At 38.9% G+C, this 18,027-nt stretch overlaps 1 protein-coding gene across 10 annotated transcripts in view; it reads right to left on the bottom strand.

Moving 5' to 3' along the window:
• Positions 1 to 564: 564 nt before the first annotated feature.
• The window catches only part of PTPRM (protein tyrosine phosphatase receptor type M), a 489,233-nt gene continuing 471,770 nt past the window's right edge, over positions 565 to 18,027 (bottom strand). For 6 of the 10 annotated variants that reach the window (XM_072852719.1, XM_072852720.1, XM_072852722.1 and 3 more), the window contains 9 exons: positions 17,526 to 17,680; positions 17,100 to 17,235; positions 16,359 to 16,508; positions 15,713 to 15,886; positions 13,247 to 13,378; positions 10,005 to 10,130; positions 8,030 to 8,193; positions 5,770 to 5,905; positions 566 to 1,418 (listed from right to left, as the gene is read on the bottom strand). In XM_072852719.1, the coding sequence (XP_072708820.1) occupies positions 1,365 to 1,418; positions 5,770 to 5,905; positions 8,030 to 8,193; positions 10,005 to 10,130; positions 13,247 to 13,378; positions 15,713 to 15,886; positions 16,359 to 16,508; positions 17,100 to 17,235; positions 17,526 to 17,680 (1,227 nt within the window). In that variant the 3' untranslated portion in view covers positions 566 to 1,364. Of the gene's footprint in view, positions 1,419 to 5,769; positions 5,906 to 8,029; positions 8,194 to 10,004; positions 10,131 to 13,246; positions 13,379 to 15,712; positions 15,887 to 16,358; positions 16,509 to 17,099; positions 17,236 to 17,525; positions 17,681 to 18,027 lie in introns of all 10 variants that reach the window. The other 4 variants (XM_072852716.1, XM_072852718.1, XM_072852723.1 and 1 more) reach the window with 1 other exon arrangement.

Raw genomic sequence — 18,027 nt, 5'->3', positions numbered from 1 at the left:
ATGGAAGTGCAGTGCAGCCGTTCTTGCGACAGGCAAGAGCTTTGATGGTGTAAACCTGTCCACTGGCAGTACTGGTAACAGCCCTAGTAACAGAGCAGTTTTACTCACTTTTTAACCCCCCCAGTCATTCTAGTATTGGTATCTTTAACACGAGGAATTACTTGCCCCTCGCAGCAGTCGTTCTTCCCAAGAACAAATGCACCATCACCCCTTTCGTAGCAGCAGACACAAAGCGAATGGCAGGGCATGCTCAGGGCTCGACTGAGTACTGCAAGCCCAACACCATCTCTTCTTCATACAGCAGGGCAATTTTCAGGTTCTGCATTTGCACATGTGCATCTTTAAACATACAATTCACCTCTTTTTATATATTGGCATGGCACATCCTGCTATGGGCTGGATCAACACTGGATCACACGATAAACACGCTCTGGAGGTAGCTCACTATTTACAAGAATTAATCTGAAAAGAGGCTTAGCTGAAGGCCCTCAGATGCCAAGAGATACTAAATTAAACGAGATTTTATCATGTATGTAATTATTTATTGAGCTGAGAATCCATACAAGGTAAACAAATGTTTACACTATCGTACAGTAAGCATTTCCAGGGCTTAATAAAAATGATTGTCACTCACTGTGCTTCACAAAAAAATTCATTTTAATGAATAAATAATTTGATGAAATCAAAAAATATTTACAATATAAACAAATGAAAAAGCTTTGGATATATTAATCTGAGCATCCTGTATTTTGCATTTTCTAACTGTATTTCTATCAAGATTCTCTCTCTGAAATGGTACAAAGTGGATAGAAATTACAACTCAACAAAGTTAACATGATTTGGTACATGTCTTTCCATTAGTTCAGGTAGGCTACATATGATTCATTTATTATGCACGTGTTAGAATACAAATATAACTAAAATCATATATTATCAAAATGCCAGACAGCATTCTCCACAGAACAGAAATGTACACTAGGCTGTGACAATAACTGAGAATCACAGGCAACGAAATATAACAGAAAAGTACAAATTCCTTCATAAGAATATAATTGTGCTCTCTTATTTACCAGAGGACTATGCTGCTTCACCACATCAATGGCTATGTATGAATACAGTGTTCAACAACTGCCATGTGGTTTGGTGTACGTTCATATGGGTGTCAAGCAGCGGCATTATAGTGGAAAACGGGCAGTGCAAGCAGTTTTATAAACATCTTTTCGGGCTCTTAAAAAGAGCCAATTATACAAAGCAGTATAAGCATAACACTGAGAAGTCTTCATCTCATTTACACAGATATCATGAAGCGACTTGCTTTGTTTGTGGTGGTGAAAGGAGCAACTTTGTCTGTGCTGTTTACGCAATCAGCCAGAATTCAAGTATTCCAAAGCCACTTCATAGCAGAATTTGTACTGATCCTGAAAAATCAAAAGAAAACCACAGTTATTGAAGGAACTTAATTAAGGGGATCAATATTTCTCTTCTGTTAAAATTATTTACTATCAGCTGTTGTCAATGGGAAGCAGTTTGCAAATCCAATTTATATTCAGATAAGAAAATCTTTATATTAACCAGACAATAGACACTACACACAGTAACTTATGGTACTGCTCATATTAGATGCATATTTAGCTGCTTTAATACACTTGTATGAGAAAAATTGACTACACGCAAGCAAATTGACTTGCAACCCTTCTGTCATCTGTCAAAATGCACATGTAGCACTTTATCAGAATTGGAGTTATTGAAATTCCTCCCTGGCAATGTTTATCTTAAAATAGACCCAGTGTCTAGTACTTCCCAGATTGTAACATTTATTTTAATGTCATTCACACGCTTGCTACATTTCAGGTCAAGAGCTGCTTACTGTTCCTCCTCTACGTGCAGCCCAAACCCACGCCGAAATACTGTCCTCTCCCAGTGCAATAGGCCTGTGAGATCGGGCCTGAGCTAAATTAATTGGATTCATTCCAATTAATTTTTAGCAATTGATGGTGATGCGTAAGTTAGGCTTTTAACAGCTCTTCTGTTACCCAGGCTAAGTTTTCAGGTGCCAGCCCTGTGCTTCAGACACAGACCTGCTGGTTTTATTTGCGCCTGCTTGGAAACAGGGCCGATCCCAGGGAAATCCCCTTCCCGTGGCATGCAAACCCCGTCTGCATCCTTCCGAGACGAAGGGTTGTGACTTCGCCCCTTCACATCTTCAGCGGTGTGGAGAGGCCAATGCTTTTGACTGACCCTCGCCCACTCTGCAACTTTAAATGATGCAGTCACTGGTGACATCAGAGTTTTGTGTGCGCACACATACTCCTCTTCCATTTTCATTCTTGCTACTCGCAATATTTAGCAATACTACAAACGTTTGAATGAAACAAAAAAGCTGAAAGAAATAGCAGGTGGGGGTTCCCTGGATCCAAGGGCTCTGTCGTCTAAAAATTCAGTTTGGAAATACCTGCCAGTTTTATGACTATTTTTGCCACTGAAATGCCTCTTTCTCTTATGAACTTTAATCAATTAATAAAAGATAACTAAGCATGTACTATCATACAGGAACACCAACAGGCTTAACTAGCTGACAGCACTCAGCCTTCACCTTCCCACCATCACAAGTAGGAAGCTTACCATTACACTTCAGATATATTCTCCTTTTCATTGAAGCAAACATTTTAAAGGATTAACTCTTTTGGCCTGTACTTGTGATTTTGGGTCACATTTTAGCTGAGAAGACAGTCCACCTTAACATGTAAGAGACCAAGTACTATTACAACAATCAAAAAGCCATTAACAAGCATGGACAATTTCTAAGTTCTTTTGTTGAGAGCTGTCACTTCAAAAGAAAACAAATCTTAGGTGCACATATCATCTAAGTTATGAATGAGTTGTATGTGAGGTTTTAAGATCCTGCAGGGTTCCATAAACTGCTTGTGTCTTCTTCAGAAGGAGAAAAGAATAAAAAAGAAGAAAGGAAAGAAAGGAGAATTATGTAAATTATTCCTTTTCTGCTTTTATTGCATATGTTTCTAAATAAATGAAAATTATTCTATAAGTACATAACAGATCAAACCAAAGTATCAGCCACTCATCCATTTCCATTTTTCCATGCTCATTTTATGCTGATTTACTGATCCACCAGAATAACTGTCATTTTTAGTAAACCGAATACTTAAAGAGCAGACATATATTATTTCCCACTGTGTTCACTCGTGTGTCCTTTGTACGTTTTTATTATTCCCTTGATGGTGGATATTAAAAGTCTCTTTACGTTAGCTAGCTTCAGAGGTATACTTATATTTTTTTTTCTAGGACACCTATTGGGAGGTCCAATAACATTTATCACAAAATGCTTTGGGCATTCTGTAATAGACATTTTGTAATACCATGTGTTACCTTTGTATGATGGCTGAAGAATTTCATAGATTTCCATATTGTATGGATGTGGCATTCAGATTTTTACACTTGCAGGAAAACCAAAGGTTTCAATGAAATCAAGAGATGAATCTCTTAAGTATGGACCGTAAAGATTGCCCTTCATCTCGTCAGAAAGTGCATAACAGTTATTGATAAAGCAGTCTTGAAACTATTTTTGTGAAATCCTGTTATAGTTCTGAGCATTTGATCTTTTACCACAGAATTTTACAAAGGTAGATGAATATTATTGTTCTCATTTTTCAGATATGGAAACTGAGGCAAAGGCACATTAATATAAGAAAGGTCATAAAGGATAAAGTCAGTAACAGGATCAGGAAAAGAACTCAAGTGTCCCGATTCCCTTTTACCATGAAACAATCTACATGGAAATTGAAACCTTGCTAATTCAAATATTTGTTCCTACAAAGTAGAAGACCAAGACTGAAAAGATGTGGTTCTAACTCTGCTTTGTCAGTGAATTACGTGATAATGGGAAAAATCCTGATGGTCCCCTGCCTTTGTTCCTCTGTCTGTAAAATAAGGAAAACAATACTGATCTCCTTCACAAGTGCTTTGAAATCTCCTAATGAAAAGACCTTACAAGGCCTCTCAATGCTGTCCAGACATTCTCAATACCATCCTTAATTTACTAAAAGCTATTTTAATTTTCTAAAATAATACATTTAGCTTTTGATTAAAAAAATTCTCTGCTGAAAAATGGAGACAGCTGCCTGACAAATCTATACCTGGAGAACTGTCACAAACAGGAATTTATAGAGAGCATTTTCTTCAACTGTACAACTCCACACTGGCAATTCTCTTTTTATTTCTATAAAATAAATGAATAAGAGATCAGTGAGTTCTGTGGACTTAAGGTCTGGGAGAACAGAGAACAGCAGGCCTGCCAAGTCTCTATCCAAACTATACTATCTGAATGAAGAAGTAGGACATTTTTCTTAATATCTAGGAAATAAAAATGTATGGTTCTCAGCATGATGATTCTCCTCCTGAGAATATAAACTAGAGGAAGAGGAGCCAACTAAGCTGCTCCCTCCCACCACTGCGAAAGCTTGGTAGTTTCTCACTGATACAAGATTCACAGTTCTACATTGCTGGCTCATGGCCCTGTGGTGCTGCTTGCAAACTCCCTCCTTGCTTTGCACAGCTGGCAACATCTGGCTTTTTTCCATGAGCCCAGCCAGAGCAAGGCCTCGGGGAGGATCTGGGACTTCACAGGTAGGCTAGATGCGAGCACTGCGATGGAGGATGTGGTGGAAGCCGTTCTTCTATGGGACAGATGAGGCGCAGTGATACATGCGGTAGGGAAATGGATAACCCTACCCATCCACACATGAGCCTGAAAGGCTCACTCTTCCCAACAGAAGAGTTGCTTTCTGCCCATCCTCCAGCATGTTTCACGCCCAGATCTTGGTAGCTCATCTGAGAGAGGGGAATCTCTCCTAAAATTACAAGAGGCTGGACCAGCTCTGCGAGATGCCTCCTGCCACACCCTGGGCACCCTGTAGAAAAGATGTTGAAATATGACCCAAACTTGTTTAACCAGAGCTTGCAAAATTAGCTCAGATTGGTTTAGCATTCCTGAAGCTGCCCAGGTGCTGCTTCCTCCTGCCTATGATGCTAAATCGAATACAGCTGCCTCTTAAGCAGCCACCTCTACAGCAGGATGTTGTAAAACAGTGTCTTTTATAGCCCAGGCTTCAGAATAGGGTATCACACTACACCCATCTCCAAGTACAGAACTACACACTGGAGTGCAAGAACCTGCTGGTTTAAGCTGTTCTGCAGCTCTTCTGGCATAGCAGCTGGCACTTCAGCAATTCTCCATTTAAAAAAAAAGCTCATAAAACACTCTCTAGGAAAATAATTGTACATGGCCCCTTGTTTCTGAACTTCTTTAATCTTTCTATGAGATAGAGCAACCATAATTAAATGCAATATTCTGGATGTCAAACTGAAATTCATGGCTTTGATAAATATTAGGCGATTAAGCTATTTATAAAATATATAATTTGAAAATCTGGCATTTCATTTTACATAAGTATTATTTCTACCATGCAAGGGCTGCTCTCCACTTGGCTCAGCCTGCTAGAAAAGAAAATTAATAAGGATGTTCGGCTGAAAGTTTAAAACTCTTAAAAAATTCAAATGAACAGAGACAAAGTCTCCTTGGGAAGAAAGCAGTGTAAAAATACTCTTACAAGTGAAGTGACTTCATTATCCCCTTTGAAAATGACTTGCTTGCTTTGTGAACAACTCCCACTGCAAATCCTGGAAATCTTACTGAGTCTTCTGAGAAAAAGGAACATGTTCTATTTAGTGGTGCAGTTAAAAAGCTCGTACCAGAAGGTCCACCATGTTAGGCTTATTATTCCTCAGTGTCTTCACAGCATGGAATACGTCAACAGCCCTCTGATGTCGAAGCATTTCACAAACAATACTGATTGCACAAAATGTCCCACTGCGGCCACCTCCATTCCTACAATAAAAGTGATAAAATGGCTCAGTTACAATTGACTCTGTGTTACAAGTTCGTACAGCACTAGAGATGGCTACAGAAGGCATGAGTTCCATTAGGGAGAAACCACAGAACGTTCCTGCCCCCAAAGGCTGCTGAACTCTAGGCAGAACACGATTTTTAATTGGAATTAATGGGCTGAAAGATCTCAAAGCTATGATTCAGAATTCAGCAGGCTGAAAGCCTGGAGGGAATTGAATGGCTGAGTTTTGCACCACCCTTCAGTGAACAGCTGACACAGCACAAAGAGGATGCTAAAATAAGGACAAGGTACTTTTCGATTCAGTTTGACACCCCTTTGCACTGTGAACGCACGAGATATTGCAATGAGCATCAGGCCTGGAAATGTGATAGAGAAAGTGGATCTTTGAGTTCTTTTATTCCAAATCCTGGTGCTTTCCTCCTGGACCCAAAGGTGTTTCGGAGGAACAGCGAAAGTGCCCAAAGTCTCATTTGTAGGAGCCCTTCTGGTGGCTCCACCTTTAGCATGGCAGTAGGTGGTGCTGCGATATTCCCCTGGCAGCAGGCAGAGGGGCCGGCTGCCTGGCAATGCCTACTTTTAAAAGTGTATGTATTCCCCCTCCACCCACAGTATCAGAGGATGAGAACCCGAAGTGACTTGCTAACAAAGAAGCCAGGCACAAATGTTCATATGCATGATCAAATACAGTATTTAATAATACTTTATCCCCGGTTATTTTTAATCTTTAAGAGAATCTTTTTCTTTCTGGAAACCCTATTATTTCCACAGCTATTCTAATCAGAATCTTTAGGCTGCGCTTCACCGAAAATAATAAACGTTAATAATTACCAGAGTGCAGACTAGTTAGGTAGCGGGCCTTTCAAACCAGCTTCGCAAATGGTTGATTTTCAAAGGAAGCTACAACGTCGCACATCTGTCACATCCAGGCAGTATGAAAAGAATGCTCTCTGCTGCCAAAACATTGCCTGATATTGTGGGACTCTTTGAGAATTTTAATTAAAATAAAGTCATTTAAAAGGATTATATTAGAGCTTTTTCTTTCTTTACTGCCTGGAAGTGACGCATGTGTGATGTTGTACAACTATTTAATATCATCAGCCACCTCAGAGATAACAGTAATTTGCACTTCAAAAGGGTCTTTTCAGCTAAAGATCTCAAAACATTAATTAATCACACGGCACAATGCTCCTTTGATGAAAGTATTATTATCCCCATTCTACAGATGGGGAAACTGAAGAGCAATGACTTGTTCAAGGTCAGTGATAGTGGGAATTATTAATACACTCTTAGATTTTCCTCCATTGTTCTAACATTCAGTAACCGCAAACCAAACTTCAGGAAGTTATTGTCTACTCTTGGGTCCCAGCTTCTGAAAGTGCATTAGCATGTACTTTTCCCACTAGCATGTATCTTCTCCATCATGGTAGCATCTTTAAGCCGATGCTTAGAGGAAGAGGGATACAACTTCAAGCACTGAAGACTTGGTTTCAAAAGATCAGCTACTGCTGAGGGCAAACAGCATGTACAAGTATTAAGCCATATCAAAAGGAGGATGGTGGCAGAGTGGATGAGAGTCTGCACCAGTGGAGCACAAAGGTCACAGGAGGACAAAAATATATACCATTAGGAGAGAAAGGTAAGGCAATTCCAGGAGTATCGTAACTGGTCTATCACGCCACTTTTACTTCTGTGCTTTATGTCTGGAAGAGGAATCACCCCTCCAATACTACTTATTTCTACAGTCCTTATCTGTAGGAATAAAAGGTACATTGTTCTGAAGGTACAATTTTGATTTACTCTGAATAAATATGGACCTTTCCCATTTGCAAAAGTCACTGGACATCTTTATATAAAATAGAGTTAACTTGCACCCATCATCTTTTCACAGGGGTCTACCAAGGGACAGAGAGGGAAACTCATTAATCTACGTAAAAAATTATACAGTTCCTCTTGTATTCAAAGCTTTTAAATGAGCAGCGGTGTTATTTATCCAGTTCCAGATTAGACAGACGCCTCTTCACCTCTTCACAAATCTTTTAAAACGTGGCACAAACTCTGTAACAGTATTCCCTTACTTTCTCTCTTTGGTTTCCAGTACTTACAAACAATGTACAACTGTGCGTCCCTCTCCCCCGTTATATTCTTCCTGCCACTTCTCCACTTGGCGGATGAGCTTCAAGAAGGAGCGTTTAGAAACGGGAGTGTCTCTGTACATGGGCCATCCCAGGAACTGGAACTGCTGCACCATCCGATAGCCGTCTTGGGGCTGTAGAGATTCAGACAACAAGCAGGAGAAAGTAACAGCATTTTTTTTGGTATGTAATTTAGATATTTGCATCAATGAGGAAAGTTGTTCAGGCAGATCACTGCTGACAAACTACTAATGTAATTTCAACTGCCCTTGAGCAGTTATGACTTCTAATTTCCAACAGAGTTATTAGAACAAGAGGTTTTAAACAGAGTGCTATACAAACAGACTAGAATAGAGCAATGGTACAGCTGCAGGATCAGGCAAATAATTAATTAATATCATAGCAGGAACTTGGTAGCAAAGAGGGAGCTGCAACACAACTTCAATTATATACCTTTTTTCATACGTTTCAGCATTTCGAAGAATGTTTGCATGCTTCTGTCTTTTTTTACGAGAAAGGTCAAAACCTCTCAAGATATTTTGAAGCAGGAAACATTTAAAAAAAACAAATGAAACCCTCAGATTTTTCCAGCTTATAAAAAATCTAACTACATTTTATTTTATTGTGTGCTACTGCAGCAGTCAGAACCCCTCTGGTGAAACATTTCTGAACAGTTGCTTTATGGTGATTTAAAATAAAAAAGGAGCATAGAACAAGTGTTAGTGGCAGAAAATTACAGTCCTTTGAAAAGGGCATAATAAACACACATATGAAAACTGTTTTTGTAGTCTAGGATTTGCCACTTTCACTTTTGTGCAAAGTGAGGGCATTTTAGTGCCACTTTTAAAATGAGCAACACACAGAAAGGTTGACATTACAATTTTTTCTCTAGAGTAAGAGGTAATAGAGAGGACGTAAGACTAACAAGGTAAGGGAATAAACCAAAGTGGATGCAGCATTAGATATATTCTTCAATAGGTTTTGTCTGCTTTATGGCAAAATTTGGAATCTACTGATTTTCTGGCCAGTTTCTTTCAGCTGACGGCCCCTCTTCCCAAAGCACATCAGCCAGCCCCAGTGCCTGCTAAAGCTCACATTAACGCTGCTGGAGATTGTGCTTTTATGTTGCTACATTTACTGCGAATGCAAGGCCTTCCTAGTACTAAAGAAATATCTTGAAGCTTACCATCTGCTTTCCTGTTCAGATATTAGCATGTTTTTGTGTCTGTTTTGGGGGCCTTTCTCTCACTGTCCTGAGAGCTACCAGATCTCAGGGCAGTCCCCAACTTTTTTCAGCAGGGAATGCCACTTATTCCTAGCTATGGTTCTTCGGTGATCGATACCAGTCCATTGCAAAGGCTCTATTCATCTGGAGGGGAAGAGATGCCTGGTCTGTGGTGGAACCTTTTTTCCACTCAGCTTGAAAGACATGCCTCGTTTAGTCTTCTGTCAACTTTATAGGAGCATAAAAGCTGGATATGAGAACGTACTTGTGCTTCTGAAGTGCTTACATATATTATGAAGTGTGATTAGTGGGACAGGATCTTCACTAAAAGCCTGGGACTGGTATTGAAAAACATGCCTAGCATTGGTGCACAGCTTTCTTCGCATGACACAGGAGACAAATAATGCAAGATGGCTAATTTCAAACTGCTGAAAACAGCACTGATTTTGGCATTGCTTGTCTACCAAACTGAATAGTGCATTTATTTCATTTGCATTTAACACACTTGAGATATGCATTAAAATATTTTTTACTTTAATTACACATAGAAGGCTTTTTTCTCATTGATTATGGTGTGACTCAGTATTGCACTGTTGCTCTCAAAAAAATAAGCTGAAAAATGAGAATGGTTTTTATGTGAGTTTAACTTTCATTTTTTGTGACTTGAATAGAGTCAACACATCTACTGAGATAGAACTGTTTTGCAAATAACATCCTTACTCTGGCTGCATTATAAATTCGGAATATCCGGCTGATTATGTCTTCTTCTAAATCAGCTGATACAAACTCCACCTGAATAGGACCGTGTCGGTGTACTCCATTTTCTGGCCAGTACTGAGGACACAGCTGTAGAAGATGACAAACACAAAAGAGCACAGTTAATCACTTTGAATTTCATGCTGCCTCAATATACTTTTCTAGATTTTTCTTTGTGCTACGTTCATTACTGACATTCTCGCGCGGTATCTTTATAAAATACGCAATGCACCATCCTCCATCAGTTTCAAGCACTCTGCTTCTACTTGTGCGGAACAAGTTTAAACAAATGTCTTTACACTTAACTGACCATGCTATTGCTTGCTGCTGTACTCACCAGTCTCTGGTATTTGGAGTAACACATTTCTGACAGTCAGCGTCAATTCTGCAATCCCGTACGACAAGACGGGGGATGCTGCCAAATATTACCATATCTTGGAGACAGCGTGAAGCCTAAAGACCAAGGGTCTGGTATCTCCAACTGTCCTGAAAAGTTGTTACTAATTCAAGCTACATCAGAATGTGTGCTTTATACTATGAAGGGTGCATCAGTTCTCAAAACTCAGGACTGAACTTTCACATCTGTTTCAGCCATGACTGATGATACTGGCTAATATCAGCATTGCTTTACATTTTCAACAACTGCTCAATTTCATCTTATGAATGCCACCTGAAAATAGTAATTATGCTTTCTTTAGTGCTCAGAAAACATTACTTCTAGGTATCTAAAGATCACAAAGTAACATTACCATTATCTTGCACAGTTTTAGTGTCTAATAATATCACGATGGCTTAATCCAGGAACCAATTACCATCTGTGTTAATACTTTAAATCAACACTTTGCAAGGAGGTTTCTGAAGCTAGACTCTGCTTGTCCATATTTTTCCATAAAAACCCTAATGATTTTTTTCCATGTATATTTACAGCAGTTCAAGCACGTAGCTTTTGCAAGCATTCACCAAAATTAAGTATGAACTCATGAAATTTTGTTTGCTTGCAGAAGCATTGATGTCATATTTGGAACTTTATTTCATTCTGTAAAACAGCTGTGGTCTTCATTCTGCTGCATTGCTGTTGGTGATCCAGAGCTGAGCTGACAAATCACATTTACTCCAGATGTTGTTTTGCATTTCTTATAACACTTATTCCTCAACAAAGCCGTTTAGAGATGACTACATTTTAGGAAAACGTAATCATTTACTACATCAATTAAAAAGAGAACAGGGTTTGATTTGCAGGAGTTCACTTTAACAAGTTAAACCCAGAAATTTTGAGTAGGAAAATATATTTTCATTTATTTGAAACCCCCCACATGATTCGGTTTGCTGAGTAAATTACTTTCCAAATATTGTCTAAATCTTACACAAATTTCTATTATGAAATATGCTAGTGTACAGGATAGCAAAATACAATGCATACAACTAATGCAAATGCCAGTGCTCAGATCATTTAACGTGTACAATTTAGTACACGTCTTTCAAATACATAGGAATACTGTTCTAACATATCTTTGAAAAATGCTTAAATGATAATAAGCAGAGCTTTTTGCTGGAGCTGTTTTAGGAAGCCAATACTTTCAAGTTCTAAAGAAACCAAACGCATTTAGGTCTGTGCATTTTGCATGCATGTGATGCTAGTGACTCTCTTTAAGTCAGAGTCACTGTGAAGGGTTGAATTTCATTTCCCAATAGAGCATAACAATCCACATAAATTGTAATATCTTAACAGAACTGTAAACACTCCATATATACATAAATAATAATGATAACAGTAATTATTAATAAATCTGAATGTAATGTGTGTTTTAATAAGCTCTGTCCTCTCTCCACTTCTGTTTGCTCTGAGGGTTTTGAGATTTATTCCTAATGAAAAGATTGTTACTCACATTAGAGGGAAAAAGGTTTAACATACTGCAGAGGCAGGTGCATTAACTGCATATCCCAATAGCTTTTAAAAGCCTGTGAGGCTAATAAATGCTTGAAATAGCCATGCGCTATTGTAAATTCAAAACACAGCCCACAAATTAAAAAAACCCTGTTCAGCAGTCCCTAACAGTCTGACTCCCTTGAGTCTTTCTTTATTCACTCAGAAAATAATCTTAGATTCATGAATAAAAGTTTTGTCTTTCATTTCTATTTTTTCTCCCTGTAGGCAGTTAAGGGCTTGGAATCAGAAATTCAGTCTTTAAAACAGGGCGTGGAATTCCTACACGTTCCTTTGAAAGACAAAACGGAAGATTAGTATGTTTTAAAAACAAATTCTTCATGTTAAAAAGAAATAGAAGGAAACATTTTTCTAGGTATGAACAATACTCAACGAACTAAAAAGATTCTTGATCATATCAAGAATAAAAATGACATGCAGTCTGCTATAAAAAATAACAATTGCTCTTAACCAGTACTTAGCAAATATTTACATATTAAGAATCCAGATTACCATCACGTTATTCCAGCAGACGGCTGGTGCAGTTTGTTAGAACCAAGGAAACGATATCTGTGTAAGAACTTGGAATTGCGCAGGTGCGAGCCAGGCTCTAGGACACTTAGTGATTAATGCTAGTGATTAAATTGCCAAACCAGTAGGTACGGTTTTCCAATTTTCTGAAGAACATGTACAGCATGCACAACTCTCTTGTAAGGTAATTATATTCCCCCATATGTTTCCTTGCCCTGTTTTCTCTTCTGAAGGATGCTTAGTCTCCAATCTTGTTTAGTTCCTATCTCCTTGCTAACAATGTCATTTTGTAGCAAACGTAACACAGATTTTCACACTGGGAACAGCTATCCCCTGGTAAGCAGACCAAGGTCATTGACCTGTTTCAGGCAGGCTAATGAATAGCTGTTGGATTCTGTTTATGACTTTTGGCTATTATTAGTGTGTTTCAGACTTGAGTCAGAATTCTACAACCATCATTTTTGTTTTTTAGCAGCTCTTCCCAAAGTATGTTTTCTTATTAGAATAAATTATGGGTGCACACACTTATGCGTGTGTGCATTAACATTTTGGTGGAGAAGCTGCTGATGGTCTGATTTATTCTTCTTTCCCTATGTGTATCTGCAAGCTACAAATCAATTTTTTAGCGTGTTAGTATTTAATGTTGTTTTATAAAACTAATTACATCCTAAAGCTGTTCTGAAGCGCACATGTGCTGAAATGCTGAGGCACTAGCACTCCTCTGTTGCATGGAGCAGTTTTCTGGACTTACTTGTGCTGGATCAACATCGTTCAGCATAACTATTGAAGTGCAGTGATAATCTAGGACCAGTCTCCAGAAATCTTTGACAGTATTTGGTAAGGGATGCTGCGTAACTATAAAAGCTGACGGTTGCTTGTAGCTCTGCAAAGAAATAACAAGAGATGGTGAGAAGAATGGTAAAAGATAAAAATCCATTTAGCAGAATGCCAGTCATAGCCCCAAAACTTTGGGACAGAAATAATTATTTCTATATAATTAATACATTGTTTTCAGCTCTTTCCCAAGATCTTATATGCTTCAAAGTTAGTAAACTGTATTTGGGCAGAATATAACTTCTGCAGTTGTTATATTTCTGAAACTTATTTTATGCCACAGGCATAGAGTAAAATCATCAGAGGTTTTTGCCTCCAATGCAACTTCTACAAAATTTTGAGCAACAGTTTTGTTTTGAGCTGTTAATGGACAGATTAATCTTGGCTGTCTGCACTTAGCTGTTAATTTGAATGATGCCCATGAAAATAAATATCTAGTCATTTTTCAGAAATATTGTTGAAATTCTGGTCTATCTGACAGCAGCGAGGATACCCAGGGGATAAATTTCAGCTGTTTTTGGTTTGTTTTTTTTTTAGTACCAGAGTATGTCGTTGACTGAGCTGTTTGGTGGAACCGTTTAATCGTGTAATTTTCAACTACGTCCTCCTGAGTGTTGAACGCCAGTGCAGCCATACTGGGGCAATTCTTGGGAGGGGTTGCCACTGCCTTCATTAATGATGGTGGGGAAGCCTCTACATGCCTTGAACTGAAGTATTTGTACCGCGACAGAGATACAATCTGATCAGCTGTTTGCATCTTTCTTTCAGAGACAGTCACTGAAGAGACCACAGAAAATGAATCCAATGTGTTTTGGGGTACAGATGAAGACATGCAAGACTTCAGTTCTTTGTCTTGGTTTCAGCAAACTGCAACCAGCAGGTATGGATGCTGCTGGTACCTCAGTCAGCTGCTGGTCCTGTCTTGCTGGAAGTTGCACGCAGATGAGAGATGCTGGAAGGGCTCTCCATTACTCCCTCACTTACAAGTCCCAGCAGGGCTTTTTTGGAAAATTGTTCTCAAACTCCTTTGGTACTGAATAACAAAAATTATGCTTGCTACCCCTGTTGCTTGAAGTGAGCTTTAAAGGTTTACATGAAGTGATCCAGCTGCATCTGGATGGATGCAAGTGGAGCGGGTGAAACGCATCATCTTGCCTGCTGGAGACTGAGTGTTCAGAGAGAGTGTAAATGTCTGCTCTCGTCCATCAGTGCAGGGATGTTGCAGGAGCCTGGCAAGGGTGCTTTGGGTGGAAAGTGACCCAAATCACCTCCTCCCTTGGAGCCTTTTGCCCAGGCACACTTTTGGATGCAGCTCACTGTTTCAACAGTGAAGAAGGGAAGCATTTTCAAAGCAAATATTGAGGCACTGCTCTTTCTGAGCAGTACTTAATTTACAGAACAAAACAGTACTGAACTCTTCGGGAAAGAAGACAATGTAATGGCAAGATTGTAAATTGCAGATCAAGGAAGCTCCATTCTAATATGAAAAGTCGTTGACCTACTGTAAGAACCTAGAAAAGTCACTTAAACTTTTGTTCTCAGTTTCTCTACATAGATGAAGATAATACACTTACCTTTTCACCGGAGTGTTTTGAACTTGGGCTTATTTTAGGAAAATGCTTTGAGAACTTGGAAGGAAAGAAATGCAAAAACTGCTATAAACTGTTATTACTCTAGCTTCACGTTTCAAAAAGGCCATTTACAATGTGTTCATTCTTTGCTAACCTCTGTTTTCTTGTTGTTTATGTGTTTGACAACTGTAATTACTATATCTCTAAATTGTCAAAGATAGGCTATAAATATCTGTAGACTGTAAAGGCAGTTTAAGTGACTTTTTACTGATATTCTATTAGCAGGATTAGAATTACCATAGATGCATTAGAAAAAAAATCAACACACACATGAAGAGGAACCATTCATTCAAACAGAAATAAACGGAAAGACTGAAGTAATGGCTTGTGTACTATCTTGTGCTGACAGACAATTTTTTTTTTGTTAATTACTGTTTAAATTAGAAACAAAGGGAACTGAAATATTGCCGCAAACCTTATTATCCTATTTAACTGCCTTAGTGTCTTAATAGGTAACTCTTTTTTTCCTAGGCCAGCTGGTTAAAAATTCAAACACTAGGGAGAAATCCAGACACATTTAATTTATCAAAACTCCCTGACTTGCTCTTTGAGCATGGCTTTGGAACCTTGGCTGTGACATAACATATGTGGGATTCTAAATGTACTTGGGAATTTAAAGATTTTGTGCCATGTGTCTGGAAAACAAGCTAGAAGGATTTCAGTCTTCTTATGCTGACTCCACTTTCTGGCATTGCTCAGTTCGGAGGGCTGCTTATTCCCTTTTTATTATTAATGATGTAGTGGAGACTTACATCCATCAGTGCAGCATTAATGTAGTTACTGCTCTCCCCATCTATCGTTATGAGGAAAGGCAGGCATCTGTCTGGAGGCAGAACATCCATACAGCGATTCTTTTCATGATTTCGTGGTAAAAGTGCTATGCTGCAGTCTTCTACGCGCAGTGTCGGAGTCACCATATTTAAAGTCTTTCAAAAAGAGTAAACAATACAACAGAAAAATTAACACAGCAGTGAAAGCATCCCCAAATATTTAAAAACAGATCAGCTCAGCATTCAGTTTCAGTGGGAATCAATATGCAGAGAAATGAAAACACATCACAGTCAGCAGGGTTTGGAAGCAAAAAATCCTGGAAGCATACAGATCTGAAAAATAACCTCAAAGATAGCTGCAGAGTAACCTGCCTTCTGGAGAAAGGACAGTGGAAGAAATCAATATGCTTCCCTTGAGTAAAGAGAAGATTTTACTACTACCCGCTGCATTCTTTTATGATTTAGCATAATTCAATAGCAACTAGTGACATATTATTTTCTTTTTTTTTTGCATTCTTTCCCTCTCAGGCCTAGTCCAAAATTCACATGGTTATAAGCAAGCACTTAAGTAGAAGTCTTCAGCATAGCTGAACTGTATAGCTTCTAGGTACTGCTAGCCACAACTTACCCTAAATTCCTCTTTGATCTGGCTGGAGTTAGTCTGAGGATCCAGTTTATTCATTTCATAGTAAACAGACCTAACTTGAGAAGCTGGAATAGATGTGTCCCCACAAAGACAGGCTTCCAGGATAGCATCGTGGATGAATACATACTGTTCCTGGTAAAGCAATTAAAATAATTACTGACATAGACAGCATACGCTACTAGTATTTTGGTAAATAAAAAATAGCAACTAATATGGTTGCCAGTAATTCTCTCTTGACTTTACTGGCACTGAAGCAAGACCAGAAGGAACAACAGCAGCTCACAAAACTTTATCCATCCCACTCATTTAGAAATTAATATAGAAGGATCGACTCAAACTGGTTACAAGTACAAACAGAAGTGCAGTAACACTCCATAATAAAACTTGGAATGTTTCTAGTTTCTTCATTCCTCTGCACAGTTCTGTAGGTGCTAATACATAACTGAGCCTCAATAAGAGGTATGCCAGAATGAATCCTCCCTGAAGAGGAAACACTCATGATTTTCCTTTTTTTTAGAAAACCATTGCAAGCCTTAAGTGCAGCATAACTGGGCACTTGTTCGGGCAGCACTTCTTCAAGTTTGTATGTTGATTATTTTCTGCATATGACTGAATAAACTACCTTCTGGATGGTGCCTACCACAAAGGGGCTCTAGTTTTATGTGCCAGAAGAATACTTTTTCTTGCAAAGTGTAAGGCAGTATTCTAGTAGATTAACAATACCTCAGTCTGCACCATGTTAACTCTCCGAGATCGAAGCTCTCTCACGCAATTGTATATGTCTACAACGCCTTCTCTTTCTGCCATATCTAGCATGATGTCAATAACAATGAAGCACCCAGTTCTGCCAGCACCAGCACTAAAGTAAAAGAAGAGCACAGTTAATGTTCAGCAGTGTATTGGAAAATGTAAAGTGCAAGGGTTCATCTTGCAGGTACTTGATCAGTGGGATGATTACTGAAATTAAGTCTTGCATTCAGACATTTGCAGGATTTCAGACTCAGTTTTGCCATTCTTCTTTATATTTTAGGTATTAAGCTTTTGTGGGTAGAGCTCCAGTGGCTTCAGCCACGTGTGTGGGGATGAGGCAGTACAGGAGAAGCAAAAGTAGGTTCTGAGTTTAGCGGACAACATTTCTGTTCTACCCACCTGCAGTGAACAACCAGAGGTCCAGCGTTTGGTGGGCTCTTGGATTTGACCTGCCGTACAAATCCCAGCAGGCCTGTCGCATGGTATGGTACGCCGTGGTCTGGCCAGCCAGTGAAGTGAAACTGCCGAATTTCCCGAATCTCATGAGCACCTCTCTGTTGAAAAGAAGAAAAAGAAAAACAAGCTTGAACGTGAAAGAAATTGGACAAGACACATCATAAGAATGTAACTTCAAAAGCCTGAGCCTTGCTGAAAAACATCCACCCCCTACCAATACCCTTATCTGTACAGACTGTTGGAGAGCTTTCTCATAGCAGGAGAGCAAGTTCAAAGGCTACATATCAACTGGTTTCAAAGCCTTACAACAAAACTGAGTAATTTAGCACTAGATTGGTTAGAAACTTTTAGCAACAAGATAGACGCTCATCTCTATATTTAAACACTAGGTTGCTTTGAAAACTGTGGCCTTAAGATGCATGCCACGATCACAGAACAGGTCAGC

The sequence above is a fragment of the Ciconia boyciana genome, chromosome 2 (assembly GCF_034638445.1).
Source record: "Ciconia boyciana chromosome 2, ASM3463844v1, whole genome shotgun sequence".
NCBI classification, from domain to species: Eukaryota; Metazoa; Chordata; class Aves; order Ciconiiformes; family Ciconiidae; genus Ciconia; species Ciconia boyciana.
Note: the sequence above shows the minus strand (reverse complement) of the source record. Positions and strands in the feature narration are given on the sequence as shown.